Source organism: Pseudorasbora parva, chromosome 3 (genome assembly GCF_024679245.1).
Source record: "Pseudorasbora parva isolate DD20220531a chromosome 3, ASM2467924v1, whole genome shotgun sequence".
NCBI lineage: Eukaryota > Metazoa > Chordata > Actinopteri > Cypriniformes > Gobionidae > Pseudorasbora > Pseudorasbora parva.
Genome location: NC_090174.1, coordinates 58,555,868 through 58,573,582, shown reverse-complemented (window position 1 = coordinate 58,573,582; position 17,715 = coordinate 58,555,868). Strand labels below are relative to the sequence as shown.

Sequence of the window (17,715 nt, the reverse complement as noted above, 5' to 3'; positions counted from 1 at the left end):
CTGTATTTGGTTTGTTGTGAGTATTTGTAGTGTTTCTGTATTTGGTTGTGTTGCGTGTTTGCAGTGTTTCTGTATTTGGTTGTGTTGTGAGTATCTGTAGTGTTTCTGTATTTGGTTGTGTTGTGAGTATTTTCAGTGTTTCTGTATTTGGTTGTGTTGTGAGTATTTGCAGTGTTTCTGTATTTGGTTTGTTGTGAGTATTTGCAGTGTTTCTGTATTTGGTTGTGTTGTGAATATTTGTAGTGTTTCTGTATTTGGTTGTGTTGCGTGTTTGCAGTGTTTCTGTATTTGGTTGTGTTGTGAGTATCTGTAGTGTTTCTGTATTTGGTTGTGTTGTGAGTATTTTCAGTGTTTCTGTATTTGGTTGTGTTGTGAGTATTTGCAGTGTTTCTGTATTTGGTTTGTTGTGAGTATTTGCAGTGTTTCTGTATTTGGTTGTGTTGTGAATATTTGTAGTGTTTCTGTATTTGGTTGTGTTGTGAATATTTGTAGTGTTTCTGTATTTGGTTGTGTTGTGAATATTTGTAGTGTTTCTGTATTTGGTTGTGTTGTGAATATTTGTAGTGTTTCTGTATTTGGTTGTGTTGTGAATATTTGTAGTGTTTCTGTATTTGGTTTGTTGTGAGTATTTGTAGTGTTTCTGTATTTGGTTGTGTTGTGAATATTTGTAGTGTTTCTGTATTTGGTTTGTTGTGAGTATTTGTAGCATGTATGTTGTCAAACTGATGAAGCTGTTTTCTTAATTTGCGGCTGTTTTGCATGCTTTCTTCAGTTGCAGTCCGTTCTTCTCTCTCGGACATCATAAATTTTAATGTTTATTTGTAATATATATGTATGTTTACAGTACAGTAAGTGGATGACGATCAATCATCAAAAGCATATCGTACATGTGAACTTCAAAAATTCATGTTTCATTCAGTGCCAACTGTTTGTGAAATCTACAAGTAATTTCTGAGTGAAAACTCTTTCTACAAGATCTCTTTTTGGAATCCAGACAACTGTTGATTTGTTTAAAGGAGACATGTGTTATTATTCAGTCTTGATTTAGTTTTTGGCTCAACTAACATTATAGAGAGTTCAGAAACAGTGACACTGATATAGAGAATAACTCCTGCTGGAGAGACTTCTGCTTTGTAACGTTGTAGACCTTTTTCATGCTAAAACATTACACACTAAAGAAATGTAAAAAGCTTTTTAACATGTTTTATTCACTACATTATACTTCAGTTTTGGTTATTTTATAGTTTGATGACTTTACTATTATTCTCAAATGTGGAAAATAGTCATAATAAAGGAAGGGGTGTAGAACGCCTGTTCTATGTTTTTATGTTTCTTTTCTGGCCTGAGTTTGTGGACAAATCTCATTTCCTCGGCTGGACGTCTTGACAAATACATCTACCAGGTTATGTAACAGCCAGTCACCCTGAGACTCTAGGAAAGACCTTGTCCGCCCAATACTTGATGTGATGTAACCATGTGGCTGAGATGTGGACACAGGCATCTCATTCAATAAATAAACATTTAAACATGGCTTTATGTCCCACACTGGCATTTAAGAATAAAATGAAGAGGAAACAATGACGAATGAAAAGCCAAATGGTACTAATATCCCAAGACCGCTGTTATATTACACTCGGTCAGATCATCTGGCGGTGATATTCAGATGGGAATGATGCTTCATGGGGGGAAAATGTCTAGAGCATATGACGTCTTTATTTAACAATCAAAAACCTTAGGACTGCAATCACTACAAATGTTGTAGACGTTCACCTCTGGCCTTGGAATGAGAATAAAATGTGTTATTAAATGGCAACAGAGGCTGAGCGGTTACAGATTGTCTTGGAAACCCCACAAACAACATCCAGATTAAGTTTTACGAACATGGAAACCTATAGAATTGTTTACACAGCAAAGGAGTAAATGCTTAGAAACGATACACACAGCGAACTTACATTAAGACTGGAAAAAAACTTTTGGCTCGCCATATCGTGTGACTAGACCTCACTGAGTTTTACAATGTGAACATGTACTTCAACAAGCAGCAATTATACTGTAGGACTGTGAGCAGTTCAAAGAGGACGAGAAATCCACACCCATATGCTCATTATATGGCTAATATTTCACAACAGACCCTAAATGTGCTCTCAGACTGTCTGAACTTTTGTTAAGTGCCATAAAAAGGTCTCAACAGTCGCTGGCAGTGAAAAAACCAAATCATACCTTAATTATAGAGGAAGTGATGATTATGTAGTGATGTAATTCATCACACTAATCTACAATTGTTTGTTCAATTTCAGCACGAATGTGCTCATATGAGCAGAGGGCCAAAACACACAGTGGAGCCAAGTTAAAATTAAGTGTAAAATGATTATACTAATTAAGATTAATGGTAAATGTAACCCCTAAACCTAACATCTTATGATTTCGGATGAACCAAAACTTGAACTGATTCATGGAAATGGATCAAACTTCCCACGTTCATCAATATTTTATTTCAAATCAGATATGTAATTAAGTTAAAAGCTAAAAAGCTAAAAATGTAAGCTGTGTTCAAGAGGAAATTTGTTAATTTTATAATGGGAAGAAAATAATCCTAGTTCTGTCCAGTCCTAAAACTGTAAACCCTGGCGATGGAGCTTGAGAAGGCCAAGAAACCAGCTGTTCAAAGCCTCGCTCAAACACTCAGTTCAGCTGTGTGTTTCTGGGCTCAGTGTGGTGGTGTGATGTTGATTCACTATGTTGAGATTGTGAGGGATCCGTTGAGAGCCATTATGTGCTGTTTGTTTTCTCAAGCCCACATTAGAGCCATTCCAGTTCCCTTTGCCCTTTAAATGATTCGATGAGGACTAGCCCCCTCGGCCCCTCAAAGACCTTCATTAACTCTAACATCAGGGGCCAGAGACCTCATTCAGCCAGTCTATGGCATTCAGATGGGACCACGGCTAGGACGTTTAGGATGTCTTCTATAAGTTACATTGGGTACGTTCAAAAGTTCGGGGTCAGTAAAGGCCAGTTCACACCAGGAATGAAAACCATATAAGCGTCAGCAGATGATATTGTTATGTTTATTATAAGCATGTAATGCAGTTTTTTTCTTCAGCCACTTTATTTGCTCAAGCTCTTTAAAGCAGGATGGATTCTGATTGGCTGTCAATGTTTTTGTCGTTCATCAGCTGGGAAAAATTTATCAAAAAATCCTGGAAAACTATCTAGTTTCCACAAAAATATGAAGCAGCACAACTGTTTTCAACATTGATAATAATCAGAAATATTTATTGAGCAGGAATTCTTCATATCAGAATGATTTCTGAAGGATCATGTGACACTGAAGACTGGAGTAATGATGCTGAAAATGCAGCTTTGATCACAGGAATAAATTACATTTTACTTTGCATTCAAATACAAAACAGGAATAGTGAGTTGTAATAATATTTCAAAATTTCGAATGTATTTTTGATCAAATAAACCAGCCTTGGTGAGCAGAAGAGACTCAAAAACACTGCCATTGAAAAGTTTGTGGTCTGAAAGATTTGCAGTGTGCTTGCACGTAAGCTGGGCCTCATGAAAAATCAATTTAATTAATTAAAAAAATATAAATAAACTGTAGAAATGATCACATTCAGTGACCACCGGCTGTCTTACCTGCAAGATCTTCTTTGGATGTGGCCATGCGTGGGGAGCTGTTCCCTGGTTCAATTTTTAGAGACAGTCTGTAATGGAAAGAACAAGCAAAAGTCTCACAAAAAACACTCCACAAGTTCCATGAAGCTTCAGGGTGGTGCATTTAATATTTCAAAACCTACTTATGTCTGGTTGAGGGTACAGACTTTGAGCATGAATTTAGTTGAATATGATCTGCTATAAAAATAAGACGTGTTACTGAAACCATTATTTTACCCTCAACCAACAGTGCAACCTTATAAGCACTCACATGTTTTAGTGTAAAAGATGTCACTTTGAATTTAAAGAAAGCATATAATGGAAAACAGGATTTTCTTGCTCTTTTATATTAAAAAGTGTGCTGTAGTATAGACAACACTTTCCCCCAGTACACTAAAAACATTTCTTGAAAATAATTTTAAAAACAATGATTATGACATCTAAACAACAAGCTCATTAACATATGACCACTTACATTTACATATTAACACCTAGTCAGTGTTCAGCTTGACCCGCACTAATGAGTCCGATTCCTTCACTAGAAAAACAACAGATCTAACACCACTTCATCTCTCCAAAACCCTTTCCTATAAAAGGCTCTTACAGGTCCCTGAGGTGAACAGTTCACGCTCACATTTGGCTTTACTAGTCATGTACTTGACCTGAAGGGGACATTGAGAAACCCAAACGGGATCTGCTGGGCCGATAACATTTCACGTTTTTATAGGGGAACAGAAGGGACTCATTGTTAACAATCCAATAAACTGAACTGTAATCTCTTATTTCCACACCATCAACTACGATTCACAGAATACGAATACTAAGTAGCCTTTCTAATAGTGTTTTGGGACAATGTAAAATGAGATTTTGAAATAAATGTTCAAAATAAACACCATGCAGCTGATAAGTTTCTGTATCTCGAACAGAAGGTCATGGCACTAGCAACACCAAAGTCACAGGTTTGATTCCCAGGTTAATGCATGAATACAATTTTGATCTTGTATATAAAAAGCTAGCACTCAATGAACCCCACTTTAGATAAGATCTGCCAAACGTATAAATATAGTCAACCACTGATCATTCTCAACAATAGAGTGTTAAGGGCTGAATTTTTGATAAAACTAGATTTTTGCATGACACTGTAAGCACATGGGATGTGGTTATTATTTTTTACATGTTAGAACAAAAGCTTAACTTATTGAGCAAATAATTCATGTTCAAAGAGCTCTGCTTTAAAACCACAACATGTATATTTTTTTGCCGCTAGATGTCTCTTATTCAAAACAAAGCCATAGCTTTATGACGCCTTGATTTGTCTGAGCATTTATTCCACCGCAGACGAGCGCTTCTGCTTCTTCCGGTCATGCAGCGCTGTTTTATCATATAAGATACATTTGAGTGTGTTGAAAGTTAAAGTTATGCTACTCTGTGTGTTTGCTCGACGGCTACTATGAGACACTTGTTACACTGCAGTGAGCGAGATCGTATTAGGAATGGTAAAACATGGGACTTGCGCTAAATCAAGAACACCAGACTTAATCAATAAAACTAACTGTGTTGAGCTACAAACAATGACTGGTTTTCTGTTGATGAATGATCCAAACAGTTGCTCACCTGTCTAATAATACAGATGATATATTAAAGCAGAGTTTTGATGTTTCCATGGTTTCTACTAAATAAAAATGGAAATTGACAGTAACGTGGTATGATGTCATTGATAATCGTCACACGGACACGGTCCATGTCCTATGTTAAAATTTCTCTGGATTTAAACATTCTTGGAAACATTTAGGATAATGTCAAGAAAATAATATTCTAGTTGTTTTCACATATTTTAAGTTGAACATCTTCCGAATTGCGCCTTTAAAGGGGTCATGACATTGATTTTTTTTAAAAATTATTTTAATATGTTCATGAAGGTTTACTTATAATGCTAATAAATTAAGTTTGGCTTTGTAAAAAAACTACAGAAAATATGTGGAAAAATTATTTTTAACTTTCATTCTGTCTGAAATGACCCATTTTTAAGGCACAGCTCCTCAGTAATGCCACTGATTGGCTAAAAGCACTGTATAGGAAACAATATAAACGCACAGTCGGTATAGCACGTGAGCAAGTGTTTTAAAACAGTATTCATATAAATATGACCCTTACAGATGAGGCATCATGAAATAATTTATTTGTGGTTTGTGATGTAGCTGCTGTCAGATCTACTACAGTCACTTCATCAGTCAACAAAAGTTTCTTTGCAAACGCTCCATTACTATGCCCCGATTACAAAATAAAGTGCTCCGAACAAACATAACCATCGACGTGATCTGGGACGGCATTAAAATAAACCATTCAATTGTGTCCGACACTGGGATCTTCTGAAGTCTGTACAGAGACTTAAACCTGCTGTTTAAAAGTTCTTTCACTTTTCCATTTGCCCTGTTTTCAGCAGACTCACGTGCGTCAGTAATTGTAAAAGTATTTGCTTTTACACATGACATTGTCAGCCGTTACGAGAATGAAGGCTAGTGGGCAGGGCCTATGGTATGAAAATGTATAACTATTAGTTGATTCCTTGCTCTGGAGGCAGGCATATGCAAATGTATTTTATTAAATTTAGTTATTCTATCTACAGGAACTACAACCAATACAGAACAATTACAACTTTACCACCCCAACATATATAATGAAGTTAAAATGATCATCATAAAAAAAGATAACAATAATAAATTGTTATATTCATAATATATATATTATTATATAATAGAATATATATAAACATTTATATTAATTGAACATAATAAAATTACTTAAATGATCAGTACAGTCTCTGTTATTATAGTCTCTCGTCGTCTTGAATACAGCTATTGGAGATTTTTTGACATTAATGACCGAACAAGGGATGAATTGCGTGTCTGTAATAATAATATAATTTAATATTTTCAGACGTCTTTGACCACCTTAACACATCTTCAGAAATGACATCCATAAAACTTCATCCAGGAAAATTAACACCACGGACACACTTAAAATAAATAACAAAAGACAGATTGCATCTATTGATAGCCAAAGAACAAAATGAAACCGCCAAAAACAGCAACTCAACAACCTGGAAAAGTGTTCTGGGGATTTGCGAAAGGAAGATCAGATTCTTCACGGATAACACACTGTTTTTAAGGAAGTTGAAGTATTCCGAGTCAGATCACCGGAGGGTGTGGAGAATTCCCTGGAGAAGTGCTAATGACAGCGATCAATCATTCTGCTGTAATTTGCACTTAACTGTATTTCTCAATAACCAAAACAAGAATCTTTAACGATGAGACTGGAGTGACTTAACAGAGGTTGAGAGTTCAGAGAGCTGATAACGTAAAACTATTACAAACCTTTAAAAAGTCACAATTTTTAGACCTCAAAGGTGAGCTTCAGATGCAATGGCTGTTACCAAACGGAAGGCAAAATGATGCTACCTCAGCAAAATCTAAAGATAAGCCAATCCCAGAACGCACTGCAACAAGCTCAGTGAACTTCTGTCAGTACTGCAGAGTAGCATTAAAATGAGCTAATGCAAACTAGACATGGCTAATAAAAAGGGATTATTTCAACCAAGTTTTGTGTGCAATGTGGAAGAAACTGAAACAAAACACTGCTGCACCAGTGGATAAGCATAAAAACGCATCTGCATCACCACAACCTAACAAGAATTTTTTCGCAAGTCAGTTATATGATGGATAGATGTTCTTTTATGATACTTTAAAAACTACCCAACAAGTTACTGCTATTATAAAGCTTGGAAGAGCCAGGACTTTTTCATATAACTCAGATTTTATTTAGCCTAGAAATCTAGACGCACCCTAGCGGCAGCAAATTTAATCTGCCCGCGAGTGTCGTCTAGTAACTCTCAATACCCTTCTGAGCTGTAATCGCCTAACTCTTGCCGAGCCAATAACATCGTGTATAGAGTCGGTGGGCGAGGCCATAATGACGACGGCCGAGTTGCGTTTGCGTGCTTCTAGTAAACACAGAAACTGGTGAACGGCGGTGGTCTTTTGAATCAGCTCTGACCGCGACTCTGGAAGACTTGGAGTTAAGCTTTTCTCTGAGAAAAGAACAAAGAACGGCACTGAAGTCATTCTTAAAAAGGGAAGATGTGTTCGGAGTTTAGCCGACCGGATACGGCGAAAGTTTAATCTGTCAGCTAGCTCTGCTTCACCTTCGTTGCTCTGGTTGGTTGTAGCGCTATCCTATCGCGTGCAGAGGGAGTTTGAAAGACAACCGTTTATCCGCCCCTCAGATTGAGCTGTCAATGGTGAGTTTCCAGACCAAACATCTTGATGTGGGTCTGGCTTGTCAGGCTAGATTTTGTTAGTCTAAAAAAGAAAGTCATATTCACCTAGGATGGCTTGAGGTTGAGTAAATCATGGGCTAATTTTCATTTTCGGGTGAACTAACCCTTCAATAGTTAGTTAATAGTGAGGACCCTAAACTAAAAGTGACCGAATTATTTAAGCATATAGCACTGAACAAATAATTAATGTTCATAAAGCTCTGCTTTAAACCATACAGCACTAAAAAAGTAACTTTTATACTATGTTTCAATTCTAATTTTGTTACACTGCTGTTATACAGTGCATCCGGAAGGTATTCACAGCGCTTCATTTTTTCCACATTTTGTTATGTTTAAGCCTTATTCCAAAATGGATGAATTATTTCCCTCAAAATTCTACAAAAAATACCCCATACCGTGAAATAAGTTTATTTGAAATCGCTGCAAATTTATTATAAAATACAAAACGTGTAAATCAGATTCACAGCCTTTGCTCAGTACTTTGTTGAAGCACCTTTGGCACCAGTTACAGCCTCAAATCTTATTGAATATGATGCTAAAAGCTTGGCACACCTATTTTTTGGACAGTTTCTCCCATTCTTCTTCTCAGGACCTCTCAAGTTCCATCGGGTTGGATGGGGAGCCTCGGTGCACAGCCATTTTCAGATCTCTGCAGAGATTTTCAATCGGGTTCAGTCTGGGCTCTGGCTGGGTCGCTCAAGGACATTCCTAGAGTCATCCCGTAGCCTCTGCTTTGTTAACTTGGCTGTGTGCTTAGGGTTGTCGTCCTGTCGGAAGATGAACCTTCGGTCCAGAGTGTTTTGGAGCAAGTTTTCATCAAGTGTGTCTCTGTATTGCATTCATCTTTACCTCGATCCTGACTACTCTCCCAAGTTTGTGCCGCAGAAAAACCTCCCCACAGCATGATGCTGCCACCACCATGCTTCACTGTAGGGACGGTATTGGCAAGGTGATGAGCGGTGTCTGGTTTCCTCCAGACATGACGCTTGACATTCAGGCCAAAGAGTTCCAAATTTGTTTCTGGTGGTCTAAGTCTCCTTCAGGTGCCTTTTGGCAAACTCCAGGCGGGCTGCCATGTCTTTTTTACTTACGTCTGGCCACTCTACCATACAGGCCTGATTGGTGGAGTGCTGCAGAGATCGTTGTTCTTCTGGAAGGTTCTCCTCTCTAAACAGAGAAACACTGGAGATCTGTCCATTCCATTGGACTATTCCAATTAAGTTGTATTTCCAAATACACTCTTAAAGTTATTTTATTGGCATTGAGGGTTACATTAGGAATCTTAAACATCCATTTCACATCTTAAAAAGTATCTTTAGATTTTTAAACTAATATAAAAAATGGGTGTCTTAAGAATATTAACTGAAAGGTAGGAACCAAATGTGCTGCTTCTATGGGATCACTGTGAAAACCCCATTTTGGAAGCTTTATTTTTAAGCGTGTGTATATTTACATGGCAAATATGCAAAACCTCTACACATAAGAAATAATTCAGAACTGCTCATTCAGCAGCCTCTGTGTCTGGTGGGCCAAGTTCATTTTCCACCCTGGTGCATGTGCAGTGTTTCCAGACCGGTGGACCTGCGATGCTAAAGCCCAAGAGCCACGCGGTTCTTTCATGTTCACAACCCATCCAGAATACTGGCACGGGAACAGAAAGTGAGATGGCCAGCGGTGATGAGGGAGGCTGGGGTTTGTCGGGCCAGGATACAGCCAGTAGGATGATGTCAATTCTGGATGAACTTCAATAGCCAACCCTACGGTTTCCATGCGTTCGGGTCGTTACGGGGTCACAGACGAAACGTCACCATGGAGACCACATGACAACTGTCGACTATCATCATGATCCACAAGCACTTTTTATGTCTTTTTGGAGATTTGGACTTCAGCCCATCTCACCCGCAATAAAACAGCTCTGAGCCGTGCAAAAAACACCCTGGAGATTTCAGATACAGCAAACCACAAATAATACTCGTGACATATGCTCAGGGTTCCTTCGCTGTATAAACAGAGCTGGATCAGGCTCTAAAACATATTATCACAGGGCTCAACAGTAAGGAAAACCTGATGGCTTGAATCAGTTCAGATGACAGAAGGGTCACAGCGAGTGCTGCACTGTTACTACAAATATAATGTTGAATACATACATGTTTTTTAATGCAGAAACATTTTTTTGTGTATTGAACTTTGTTGAGGCAAGTTTTTCAGGTTAAATACGTCATCAAGGTAATATCTTACTGACAAGGTTTTGTTGAAATTACAAGAATGACTAGTTGTAGTTTGAAAGTTAAAATAGGTTGAAAATTACAACAACAACAAAATCAGGACTGTTTTCCCACTCATATAAGATATAACAGAATACATACACCAATCTGTCCCTTTATTAGTTACACATGTTCAGCTCTTTAATGCAAATATCCAATCATCCAGTCACATGCAACTCAATGCATTTAGTCATTTAGACATGATCAAGACAATCTGCTTAAAGTTCAAACTGAGCACCAGATTGAACGTGGCAGGGTTGTTGGTGCCAGACGGGCTGGTCTGAGTATTTCAGAAACTGCTGATCTTCTGGGATTTTAAACACAATCATCTCTAATGTAAACAGAGAATGGCCTGAAAAAGAGGAAATATCCAGTGAGTGGCAGTTCTGTGGGTGAAAATGCCAAAGGTGATTGGCCAGACTGGTTCAGCTGATAGAAAGTCAACAGTAACTCAAATAACCTCTCATTAAGAATTGAGGTGGAGAAGAGCATCTCTGAACACACACGTCCAACCTTGAAGCAGACGGGCTATAGCAGCAGAAGACACACACCGGTGTCACTACTGTCAGCTGAGAATAGCAAACTGAGGCTACAATTCACAAAACTAGATAATAGGAGTATGAAAAAACATTGCCTGGTCTGATGAGTCTGGATTTCTGCTGCGACATTCAGATGAGAGAGTCAAGATTTGGCGTAAACAACATCCTGGATCCATCCTGTCTTGTATCAGCGGTTCAGGCTGCTGGTGCTGTAATGGTATAATGGGATTGTTCTTGGCACACTTTGGGCCTCTTAGTACCAATTGAGTATTGTTTCAACACCACGGCCGACATGAGTATTGTTTCTGACCAGGTCCATCCCATTATGAGCACAGTTCACTCATCTTCTGATGGCTACTTCTAGCAGGATAGCGCACATGTCTCACACCTCAATTCATCTCAAACATGTCAGTGTGTTCACTAAACTCAAACGGCCTCCACAGTCTCCAGATCTCAGTTCAATAGAGCAGCTTTGAGATGTGGAGGAACAGAAACTGAGTGATGCTGTCATGACAATATGGACCAGAATCTCTGAGGAATGTTCTCAGCACCTTGTTGAATCTCTGCCATGAAGAATTAAGGCAGTTCTGAAGCCAAAAGTGTCCCACCCGCTACTAGCAAAGTTTACGTAATAAAGTGGCCTGTGAGTATTTTATTCTAAAAATATGTTTAAAAAAAAACATAACTTTAAGTGGAAAATATAAAACTTCTTTTATTAACTTTTACACATAACTTTTTATATATAGATTTTCCGAATGCATCACGATTCTTTCTCGAATCGATTCTGAACATAGTTTTTAACAGCGGATGGCACTGCGTGCTTTAGAAACAGCCGTATTGGCTCTGCTTGCTTCCAATTCCTTACACACACCACTTGAACCTTCTATAAAATATCATACATAAAAAGCTCGAAAAAGTTGAAGCGAATTACAAGGGTGTTTGGAGTGGGCTGTTTTCATTAATCTTGTGTCATAAAAGCATTCGTAGAATCAGCCGAAAGCACTTCTTCGTGAGCTTTTGAGCGTGTGGTTAAAAACTAGCCAAGATCGCCATTTGCTTTTAAAAAACTAAGCTCAGAATCGATTCAAGAGAAAATCGTGATGCATTTGGAAAATTGAGTGACGCATCGATTTTTTGTCCCAGAACACCATTTTAAGTCTGTTTCTCCCCAAACCTGTACATAAGGCATGTGACGTGTGATGGATGTATTCCCTGGTAATGCATACTTGACACTGAAGAGCTCTGAATAAAAAGACATTTGCTGATTGAAAATGACTAAATGAAAGAGTGATGTTGGGATGTGTTTATGTCTGAGCCTTTCACGGATCAACGTCCACAGGAAACATCTCAGACAGGTACAAAAGACACTATGAATGTTTTGTTTTTAAATCTGCTAAAGATGACTGTTAAAGATATTTGAATTTTATAAATGCAACAAGATATTTTTCCATAATTTTGTGCTAATATGATTGCTTTAACAGACGAATGCTTTTCAGCATGAGAGAATGAGGATATTGGACTCATGTTGAGACATCAGTATCGGTAATGTCCTTCTGATAGATACAGCGCGTGCCAATGATAACAGCCTCTTCACAATGTTGAGACAAGCGGCCCACAGATAATCACTCATCCCGCAGGATAAACATTTAAATCAGGCATAATCAAAGGCTCTTTTAACTCGCTCTCTGATGAATCCCTAATTCAGAAATTTACTTCACAGATGTTCGTGATGGAATGAGGTCAAGAGGAGAACTTCAGAGGTTCACTCTAAAACAAAGACACGGAAATGGACATTAAAGCTTGTGGTTAAAGTTTCAGCATGAATAACGGCTGATTACAATCCTACAGAAACCAGAACTGGATCTTATCCCTGAGATTGCACTGTGGTCACGTTCAGATAAATATGGTGTTCTTCCCTTTATTTAAAAGGACAATTCTCCCGGAAATGCCAATTCTGTCAACTCAGCCTCATTGTTACAAATCAGTTTGCCTTACTTTCTTCAGCAGAACACAAAGATAATTTTGAAAAGTGTTTCAATTATTTGTGTCTGTAAACTAGAAGTCAATGGGACTAAATATACATATATATTTTTCAAAATATCGTCTTGATATTAATTTAGTTTGAACTTTTTTTTTTTTTAAATCAGTGCTACAAGACTAGGAAAAAAAACGGTTAAAATGGCAACTGTTTTCAACACTGATAATAAATCTTAATAAAATGTTTCTCGAATCAAATCCTCCTATCAGAATGATTTCTGAAGGATCATGTGACACTGAAGACTGATTTTACTATATATTTCAAATAGAAACCTGTTATTTTGAATTGTAATAATATTTCACAGTATTACAGTTTTTTTCTGTATTTTTTATTAAATAAATGCAGCCTTGGTGAGCAGAAGAGACTTCTTTCAAAAAAGTTTGACAACATTAGAAACAATATCAATACAAAATAGGCTGCCAATGGTGAACTTGTCCTTTAAACTACGGCATTATGGTCATTCTGACTCTAACCAATCAGACCGCAAGATTCTTCCCAATATACTATCATAAGCAATCATTAAATTAAGCAAAAAATAGTCTAAAAGTGCTGCTGAAAACCATGCAATTATTGTAATTTAAACAATTCTGGCACAGAACGGCTGGAAGCTCTTGTGCACATGGTACATGCTTTACATTTAAGCACATTATATGTTTTGGAACAATTGCATATTGCATATTTATGTATTGTTGGTTCCACCATGTGTTTGGACTCGGACTAAACCCTGCTGAGGTTAAGCAATGCGATGTAATGTTGCTCAAACTCACAGAACACCCAATGTTTTTAATAAAAACACATTGCATTTGTGTGAAAAACTATTTAGTGGTACAATCAAAATGTCTAAAGGCGGTTCCAGGCTCACCACATTTATGTGATGACTTTGCTTCTTACTGTGCCGACCACCCAAAAATCTAATCACGGTGTTGTTTGCCTATAAAAGCAGTGACCCGTGAATTCCCAGTGTCAAATGCCTAGGGATGCCCGCCTAGAAAAAACCCAAATGCAATCATCCGCTATTTCCTGTTAGTGACGTCTTAAATCACGGTCTGGCCGAAGGGTCGCCCTCGCTCTGGGCTGCTGCCGGTGCCACACGTCCTGCTAAAGTCATCATGCCGTAAAGTAAAATCCCTTCACATTTTACCTTTGACACCGCCAGCCCCTCACTTACTTGAAATTGTCGTCTTCCACAAACTTTTGAAGCTCCTCGATGTAGCGGACAGACATCAAGTACTTCTGCACATGCGGGAGGGTCACGAGGTGGTCTGTGAGGGTCAGACGTGTGCATGTTTATAATCACACATGAGTATCAGTCTGAAATTCACACACACATTTCACAACTAAATATCCGAGATGAACTGAAAGTTAATGAGCTGACCGTATGTGCAGGACATCTGGAGGTCAGAGATCACCCGGAGGATGTTGTTCATCTGATTGGTTCTTTGCTGAGTCTCAATGATGCTGTCAGAGGCTGGATAGGCCGAGTCGATGTAAATCATGTCCAGCAGGTAGATCCCTATATATGAGAAATGACAGAGACACAGACTCATTAAAACAGAAGTATTAATGTTATTTAGGCTGATATGATATTGATATTATAATGACCCTGGATGATGCATCACCACAAAAAGGTTTGTTTTGTCAGTCACCAAATATGGTGTATTAATGCTCCAAAAAAAAAAAAAAAGTTTTTAATACTTCAAAAGAAAAAAAAGTTTGAATAAATTGAAATGGAAATGTGTTTAAATAGTTTAAAAAACATTACTCAAATTAAAATAAATACATAAATAAATGTAAATATATATATATATTTTAAATCATTTAAATAAATGTTATTAAATGTAAATAAATAAATAAATACTTTTTCTTTACAATGTCAGGAAAAAAAATATTTAAATGTTTATTTAATTTATTTGAAATGACAAAAAAAAAAAAAAAAGAAAGCTAGCATATATATAATAGTCGGTCATACTTTATATTAGGTGTCACACAGGGCCGCACTCGGATAAAAAGTTTTCGAATCCTGAAGTAGTATATTTGGCACAGAAATACAGAAACTATATTTTATTAAATGTTTTGTCCATGTTAAGCATGAGAATCAACTCTTAACAGTGTAAATAAGACAGAATGCATGAAATACCATTAGACCCCCCTTTAAAGTCTAATAAAGAGATTGAGATATAGCACCGTCATGCACGGTTATGCTGTATTACCTCGGTCATGCTGTGATACACATGATCTGTCCTGACTAACAAGAAGCAGACATATACAGCAGGAACAACTGGACTCTACTGGCGTTAATTTATCCCAGAAAGCACACTGTAAAAAATGATTTAGAGAAAAAAGTTACCTGGTTGCCTTAAAATTTTGAGTTAAAACAATGAACATTTTTTGAGATTCGACAACCTTTATTAAAATATTATTAAAATATCTTTACAAATTATATTTGTAAGCATATTGGGTAGTTGTGTGTTTTATTTCTGATGACGCAGTGAAACATGCCAAATAGTGCTATTTTCAATGGATTTATCATTTTTTTATGTGGTTCAGATCCCATAATATTTTGAGTTTCTATTTGTTAAACAAATTTCCTTCATTGTATCAACTCAAATTTTTAATTTCAATAAACTCAAAATTTTAAGGCAACCAGGTTACTTACTTTTTTACGTTAAACCAACACAAACCAACACACTTTTTTTATACAGTGCACCTTCATTTGGAGAGGAGATAGAAATGCACAATTAGATCTTTTCTAATCTTCTATTCGCTTTCTGCAAGTTGGTCAAAGAGTAATATGTGATGAGATGAAAACGATCATGTGACTGAGCGACGTAAATAACATGTCCCATGAGTTTCTTCAATATCAGGGTGTGTTTGTGATGATGAAATAATACTACAGTATACTACTAGTTCAGACTCAGTACTTATACTGTCAACACACTTCAGTATAAACTGAACACACTGATCAGACAAATCATTTATTAACCCCTTCATATTGTTCCAAACCTATATAACTAACGACGTACAGCTCACACACACACACACACACACACACACACACACGATTTTTAAACTCTTAATTTCAATTTAGAAATTAGAAATTAAACTGTAAAAATTATGAAATAAGTGTATCTCATAACTATGCCATTTTGTGTCACAAATGATTTACAAAAGCATGTTTGTTTTTTTCTTATGTGGTGGAAATAGGACATTCTACATCTCCTTTTGTGTTTCATGGAGGAAAGAAAGCAATACAGGAGCGTAATGACATGCAGGTGAGTAGATGATGACAAAATGTTACATTTTCCTCCTTTATGACCTAAAACACATGGCACCAAATATGATCCATAGTGTGAATTAAGCTGAAGAGAGACGTTTAGTCAATCTACTGATCCTCCGTAAGAACCAGTGGAGTGACTGCAGCAGTTGAGCTGTGGAAAGAATGAAATAGCACTTTCCATCCGGACAGCTGAGGTCTGAGAGAGTGAGAGCAGATGTATGAGGAGATGGCATGGCCTGCTGAAAACATTAGATGGCCTTCTCTAATTCACTAATGCCAGTGTACACAGCATTGTTCAGAATAATAATTTATATACTGTATATAATGGAAGGTCTAAGAAAGTACAGTAGTTTTCTTTGGAAGTTCTTAGATGAGCTTTAACACAATGAATCTTTCAATGAAAACATCAAGTTTATCTTAAATAGGGGAAACGTGTCTGGTACTCCAGCAATTAAATGTTTGAATGGAAACCACAAGTCTGGATTCAAACAGAGAGAGGAAGTCCTCACAATCTAATAAAAGCATAAACCAAACTAATATATAAAACAAGACACATGCCCGAAATCTGCAGGCAAGCGGCGGCGCTCTGGTAGTGATTAGCAGAGCATTATTTGAGCAAATGACCATGAGGGTTTGTGTAATTGTCAGGTTATTTATGGAGCTCTGAATAAACTGCTCTAGGGCGCTTGTGTTCACCAAAACAGATGGAGACGTTCATCTAAAGAATCATGTTCTTCTGTGCCGTTAACAAACAGATATGTAAATAAATGAGCCGTATCAGTGACAGCATGAGGTTCTATTAAACACCTGCACTCGTCTGAGAGAGAGAGAGAGACTGAGAGACGGAGCCACTTTGGTCATTTTAATGTTTAATGAATAAAATTATAATCACAATTAAATCTATCTGTCTATCATCCATCCATCCATCCATCCATCATTCATCCATATACATATCTATCTTCTGATCATGCATCTATCCATCCATCAACTGCACTATCATCCATCCATCCATCCATCCCTGTTCTATCTTTCATCTATCCATCCATCCATCCATCCATCTTTCATCCATCCATCCACTGTTCTATCTTCCATCAATACATCCATCCATCCATCCATCCATCCATCCATCCATCCATCCATCCATCCATCCATCGTTCTATCTTCCATCCATCCATCCACTGTTCTATCTTCCATCCATCCATCCTTCAATTGTTCTATCACCAATCCATCCATCCATCCGTCCATCCATCCATCCATTGTTCTATCACCAATCCATCCATCCATCTATCCATCCATCCATCCATCCATCCATCCATCCATCCATCCATCCATCATTCTATCTTCCATCCATCCATCCTTCCATTGTTCTATCACCAATCCATCCATCTATCCATCCTTCCATCCATCCACTGTTCTATCTTCCATCCATCCTTCCATCCATCCACTGTTCTATCTTCCATCCATCCATCCATTGTTCTATCTTCCATCCATCCATCCATCCATCCATCCATCCATCCATCCATCCATCCATCCATCCACTGTTCTATCTTCCATCCATCCATCCATCCACTGTTCTATCTTCCATCCATTCATCTTTCAAT

At 37.5% G+C, this 17,715-nt stretch overlaps 1 protein-coding gene across 2 annotated transcripts in view; it reads right to left on the bottom strand.

Moving 5' to 3' along the window:
- The window catches only part of LOC137071539 (ras-specific guanine nucleotide-releasing factor RalGPS1), a 170,741-nt gene that overhangs the window by 19,281 nt on the left and 133,745 nt on the right, over positions 1-17,715 (bottom strand). For both annotated transcript variants that reach the window (XM_067439646.1, XM_067439647.1), the window contains exons 9-11: positions 14,213-14,350; positions 14,006-14,099; positions 3,643-3,710 (exon numbers count right to left, since the gene is read on the bottom strand). In XM_067439646.1, the coding sequence (XP_067295747.1) occupies positions 3,643-3,710; positions 14,006-14,099; positions 14,213-14,350 (300 nt within the window). The remainder of the gene's footprint in view (positions 1-3,642; positions 3,711-14,005; positions 14,100-14,212; positions 14,351-17,715) is intronic.